Raw genomic sequence first — 6,060 nt, forward strand, 5'->3', positions numbered from 1 at the left:
CGCGCAGGCTCTAGCTCCCTTCCACCGAGAGGAAAGAACGCTACGTCAAAGTACGTCCCCCGCGCCCAGGCGCAGTTTCCCGACCCGGAGCTGCGCACGCGCAGTCTCCTTGACCGAAGCCAAATGTGAATAAGGACCGGCCAACGCCAGAACTGAGTTCTCATTGGAGCGGAGAAAGTTCGTGGGAGGAGCAGGGTGTTTGGCGCCTGCGTCGTGCGGCTAGCGCCTAGCGAGCGGCGGCTTGGCTGGCGGGAGCGGCTGCAGCGCTGGTGCCTGAGGAGCGATGCCGAGGGAAATCATCACCCTACAGTTGGGCCAGTGCGGCAATCAGAGTGAGCGAACCTCCAGCCCCTCCGCTAGTCAGGTTCCTTAGATTCCATGGGATCTCGCTGTGTGATCTTGGACTCCATCTGCCCTGCCCAGAATCGTAGTTTTCCAAAGGCGGGACATGCTTGACCCAGTGTCCAGTTGCCCAACCCTGAGGGGCCCTCCCCTCCCGGTCGCCGGCATACAGCCTTTTCCTCCTACATGGGAGACTCCCTAGGCTTGACTTCCTATCTTCGGACCCAGGCGCTCAGTCCCTCAGCTCCTAGTTGGCATCTGCCCAGACCCAGATATCCTCTTTCTCCCCCGTCCGCCCCCCTCCCCCAGTTGGGTTCGAGTTCTGGAAACAGCTGTGCGCCGAGCATGGTATCAGCCCCGAGGGCATCGTGGAGGAGTTCGCCACCGAGGGCACTGACCGCAAGGACGTCTTTTTCTACCAGGTGCCCCCAGCGACTTGGCCAGGGGGTCTGAGGGAAGGGCAGAGGCCTGGTAGCGGGAAACCCGCTGGGCAGAAGAGCCAGGGCGGCTGGCTTGAGGGGGCGGGGCAGACAGGAGCCAGAGCTGGGAGGATGGAGGACTGGGCCTTAGCTGATTGGGCCCCCTTGCTGGATGCCCCTTGACAGGCAGACGATGAGCACTACATCCCCAGGGCGGTGCTGCTGGACCTGGAGCCCCGGGTGATCCACTCCATCCTCAACTCCCCCTATGCCAAGCTCTACAACCCAGAGAACATCTACCTGTCGGAGCATGGCGGAGGGGCTGGCAACAACTGGGCCAGTGGATTCTCGCAGGTCATTTGCTGTTTCCTGGCAGGACCCACAACTCCCTTCCTTTGTGAGGACAGGCCGTAGGACTTGCCAGAGAGAGAAGAAACCAGATCAAGGATGTATAGGTAGTAAAGAGAGAGAGAGAGATGGCTGAGGAGAGCTCTTTTTTCTAAGTCAACTAGGTAATATGGTTAAGACTGCACTTGCTAGTGCTGTGTGCCAGGCTGTACTAAATGCTTTACATATAACTTATTTAAGCCTCCTAACAACCGTAGAGGTAGATATTATAGGTTCACGGTCTCTTAACTGCTTTTTCAGATTCCAAAAAGCTCTGAAACCAAAAGATGATTTATAACTTATTTAGTAGCAAAACCAAATCTTGGGTGCTTGGCTGGCTCATTCAGTAGAGCATATGACTCTTGATCTTGGGGGTTGTGAGCTTGAGCCCCATGTTGGGTGTAGAGATTATTTAAAAATAAAATCTTTGGGACGCCTGGGTGGCTCAGTCGGTTAAGCGTCTGCCTTCGGCTCGGGTCATGATCCCAGGGTCTGGGATCGAGTCCCGCATCCGGCTCCCTGCTCCACGGGGAGCCTGCTTCTCCCTCTGCCTCTGCATCTCTCTCTCTGTCTCTCATGAATGGATAAATAAAATCTTAAAAAATAAAATAAAATAAAATCTTAAAAAAAAAACCCAACATCTCAGTGGAGACAGGCTATTTTAGTTTTTATCCAACTTGTCATTACTCATATGTTTCATTGCAGAAATAGTAATATGATTGATTAGTATACATGAGACACTTACTGGCATTTTACTTAACATACATCATATGTACCATAGTACTTTACTAGAACGGGAAATATTTGAATTCCAAAACATACCTGGCCCCAAGAATTTTAAATAAGGGACTGAGGAGTTGTATTATTACCTTCATTATACAGATGAGGAACAGTAATCTGCCCAGAGTCACTTGGTTAAAACGGAAGCTAATACCTGACCCCAGGGAGTGTGACTAGTGTCTGCTCATACCCACTGTGCTTTACTGCCTCTCAATGCAAATAGAAAGCAAGGCCACTGTGCTCCAAAAAAGGACTTTTATGTTCTATACGGAGAATCCAGGGTGGCTATTCTGAAGTCAAGAGTCCTTGTCCCATGGTCCTGTCCCACTCTGACATTCCCCATGTCTGTACAGGGAGAGAAGATCCATGAGGACATTTTTGACATCATAGACCGGGAAGCAGATGGCAGTGACAGTCTAGAGGTGAGTGTCTTAGGAATGCTGGTGGGAGCTGTCATGGGAAAGACTTGACAACACCCTTTACAAGCCACCTGTTAGGTATAAGACCTACCCATGTGCCCTTTGCACTGGACAAGCCACTGGGCTTTGCTGGACACAAGGCAGACTCTCCTAAGCTGTATGTGTGGGGGAGGGGAGTGGAGGAGAGGGCTTGGGAAAATAGAGGAGTCCAAGAAGTTGTAGGATGGGTCCAGTTTGCAATGCAATACCTAGACACTGACTGCCCCTTCCCCATGCAGGGCTTCGTGCTGTGTCATTCCATCGCTGGGGGGACAGGCTCTGGCCTGGGCTCCTACCTCTTAGAACGGCTGAATGACAGGTAAGTCTGTGTTTCATGAGGCTGGAAGATTCGGTTTCCCAAGGAACTGGGAGGCCTTCCAGATACGCCTTCCTATTTGCTGGAGCAGTGAAAGAGCCCTTCTGTTCGCTCCTGTAGTTAGGAAAGGGAAGGTACAATAACCAAGAACCTGATCACACTCTGGAGAGTTGGATCCAGTGCCTAGAATCTAGGCCCTAGATGAAGAGATGAAGGTTCAGAGAATATGGCTGGTTTAGAGTTAGAACCCTAGGTCCTAAGATGTGTCTCTGCCATTCTTCCTTTGGGCTTGCAGACTTCCAAAAGTCAAGTCTCCCTTCTCTACTGTTTCTGTGTCCCACCCCAATTTCCCCTTCTAGATTCAGTTGCTTTCTGACTACCGTGAGCCCTGTGTTTACCAAGCCTCTTACCCTGACCCTCTTCTCTCAACCCCATCAGGTACCCCAAGAAGCTGGTGCAGACGTACTCAGTGTTTCCCAACCAGGACGAGATGAGCGATGTGGTGGTCCAGCCCTATAACTCCCTGCTCACGCTCAAGAGGCTGACCCAGAACGCAGACTGTGTGGTGCGTCCTGGATTCTGCCATTCTCCACTCCAGCACCTCAGTCTTCTTTCATCATTTTCCTACACTTAAAAAGTCCATCTTGAGCCCTTCTGTGCCTCAGTCCTGTGCCAGTGCCTTTGGATGGGTCTTTTGGGCCATGAAACGCCAAGGAAATTAAGTTTCAGAGCCCAGAGCCAGGCAGAGTTCCTGTTCTTTCTGTGCCCATAAATTTGTCACCCTCTTCTGTCCCCCCCCAGGTGGTGCTGGACAACACAGCCCTGAACCGGATCGCCACCGACCGCCTGCACATCCAGAACCCGTCTTTCTCCCAGATCAACCAGCTGGTGAGCCCCCACTCCTGGACTCCCTGGGCTGGAGCCCCCCCCCACCGGAGTGTCGTCTCGGGAAGGGAGCCCTGTCCCCGGGGCCGCGGCCCACGACGCGCGCTGCCGTCCGCAGGTGTCCACCATCATGTCAGCCAGCACTACCACCCTGCGCTACCCCGGCTACATGAACAACGACCTCATCGGCCTCATCGCCTCGCTCATCCCCACTCCCCGACTCCACTTCCTCATGACGGGCTACACCCCGCTCACCACGGACCAGTCGGTAGGAGCAGCCCCGGCAGGCCCTGCCCTCGCCTTTCTCTCCCCCCGCTGCCCCGGGAGCTGCCCTTTGAGGCCCCCAGAGGCTCTGTGCTCGGGGACTGGTACGGACCGTCCGACTCCACGCTGACCTGCTCTCCTCTCCTCTCCCCTCTGCCCCTGGCTCCCCGCAGGGCCCGGGCTCTGTGGGGTCTGCGGACGCTCCCGCACAGGGGCGTGCCCTGGCTGAGCTGAGGAGGGCTAAGAACCTCTCTCCTGGTCCCAGAGCAGAGAGGCTCAGTGTAGACCTGCGTCTCGAGACACTTCCCCAGGAGACCGCACTAGCCCGAGTCTGATGGGGTTCAGGCATCGGACTGGGCCCTGAGTGCCGGCCTGGGCCCTGGGGCCCGCTGTCCCCTCAGGTGGCCAGCGTGAGGAAGACCACGGTCCTGGATGTCATGAGGCGGCTGCTGCAGCCCAAGAACGTGATGGTGTCCACAGGCCGGGATCGCCAGACCAACCACTGCTACATCGCCATCCTCAACATCATCCAGGGGGAGGTGGACCCCACCCAGGTAGGTGAGGCCCCTTCATGCCACCCCCGGAACCCACGGGGTAGAGGAGAGGCTACCACCACCACTGTTGTGTGTTGTGTGCACCCCCTCCCCCCAGGTCCATAAGAGTCTGCAGAGGATCCGGGAACGGAAGCTGGCCAACTTCATCCCCTGGGGCCCTGCCAGCATCCAGGTGGCCCTGTCAAGGAAGTCTCCCTACCTGCCTTCGGCCCACCGGGTCAGTGGGCTCATGATGGCCAACCACACCAGCATCTCCTCGGTGAGGCTCACTGTTTGCACCTGTCTTCCCATACTCGCTTCCCTGGTTGGGGCTCACCTCTCCACATCCCTGCTGCCCCTGCTTCTGGCTCTCTTAATGTGGGGATTGCCCCGCACTGGTTCCCCAGCCCTCTGGGCCATACTGCTACTCTTAAGTTCTTTGTGACCCCTGCTTTCTGCACACACCAAGCTCTTTGAGCGGACCTGTCGCCAGTATGACAAGCTGCGGAAGCGGGAGGCCTTCCTGGAGCAGTTCCGCAAGGAGGACATCTTCAAGGAGAACTTCGACGAGCTGGACACGTCCAGGGAGGTTGTGCAGCAGCTCATCGACGAGTACCACGCAGCCACGCGGCCAGACTACATCTCCTGGGGCGCCCAGGAGCAGTGAGGACCCCAGGACGGGGACCTCATCTGCCTTACTGGTTGGCCCAAGCCCTGCCTGACTGACCAGCCCCTCAGAGAACCGATCAGGGACCTCACATATCTCTTCCTCATAAATACACACACACAGCTCTCTATTGGCCTGGGGACATGTTTATGTCTCCTCTTATGAGACTATTTATGTTTAATAAAGCACTGGACGTAATAAGTCACTGGTCTCTTAAAGGCTTGTAGATTTGGGGAAGGGGGATGCTTGTTCTTTCTCCATCACAGTGAAAGGGTCCTTCCCGACTTCCAGCCTCTTCAACTCTGAGCAAATGCCTCCCCTAGCTTCTCCTCCCTCCCTCATTTTGGAGAACGTGGGTGGGGTCCACTCATGTGAGACATTTCTTTCCAGGGTAAAAAGGCCAACAGATATTACCTTACTCTCTCCTGACATTCTGGGTCCCAGGTTCCACCCCCCACCCTTCCCTGGATCAGGTGATCATGCCACCAGTTTCATGTTCCCACATCAGAGTGTCCTGTTAATCATCACAGTAGCAGGCCCGAGGCCACCACCCCCACCACCAGGCCCTGGGCAAGCAATAGAGTTGGTCCAAGTGCCTTTAATCTTGTAAGCAGGGTGTGCCAGAGAGCCAGTCCAAGAAAGCCACTGGTCAGGCAGCTGGAGTCCAGGACAGCCAGCTCAGGAGACCAAATCCAAAGCCTAGACTTTAAGCAGGGCCCAAAGTGGGCCATAGCTAAGGCTCCATAATTCTGTGTACAGGTGGTCTCCAGTTTAAAGGGCCAGTACCCTCCACTCCTGGTGGAAGATTGCAAGGAAGTAGTAAATATGTAGTGACCTAAATTTTCAGAATCACAAGGGCAAAGCAGGTTGTCCCTAGATCATGGTGGATTGTCAGGACCCCTCTTAGGCCCTTATGCACCCCAAAGGTGAGGTTTGGGTAACAACAGCAAACATGTATATTGGCACTATGCTAGGCACTTCACATTATTTTGTTCAATTCCATGAAGCG

General features: G+C 54.9%; 1 protein-coding gene across 1 annotated transcript; it reads left to right on the forward strand.

The window, feature by feature from the left end:
• Positions 1-175: 175 nt before the first annotated feature.
• Positions 176-5,256, forward strand: TUBG1 (tubulin gamma 1). The gene is made up of 11 exons (XM_036095482.2): positions 176-332; positions 652-764; positions 948-1,115; positions 2,282-2,350; positions 2,626-2,705; positions 3,141-3,267; positions 3,504-3,590; positions 3,706-3,855; positions 4,253-4,405; positions 4,503-4,664; positions 4,854-5,256. The coding sequence occupies exons 1-11, from the start codon at positions 284-286 to the stop codon at positions 5,049-5,051; spliced, it is 1,356 nt and encodes a 451-aa protein (XP_035951375.1). The 5' UTR covers positions 176-283; the 3' UTR covers positions 5,052-5,256.
• Positions 5,257-6,060: the final 804 nt, after the last annotated feature.

The sequence above is a fragment of the Halichoerus grypus genome, chromosome 2, assembly GCF_964656455.1.
Source record: "Halichoerus grypus chromosome 2, mHalGry1.hap1.1, whole genome shotgun sequence".
NCBI lineage: Eukaryota > Metazoa > Chordata > Mammalia > Carnivora > Phocidae > Halichoerus > Halichoerus grypus.

Coding starts and splice junctions, on each gene's coding strand:
- TUBG1 (XM_036095482.2), top strand. CDS start 284: ATGCCGAGGGAAATCATCACCCTACAGTTGGGCCAGTGCGGCAATCAG. Junction 333..651: donor GGGCCAGTGCGGCAATCAGA/GTGAGCGAACCT, acceptor CCCCTCCCCCAG/TTGGGTTCGAGTTCTGGAAA. Junction 1,116..2,281: donor GGGCCAGTGGATTCTCGCAG/GTCATTTGCTGT, acceptor ATGTCTGTACAG/GGAGAGAAGATCCATGAGGA.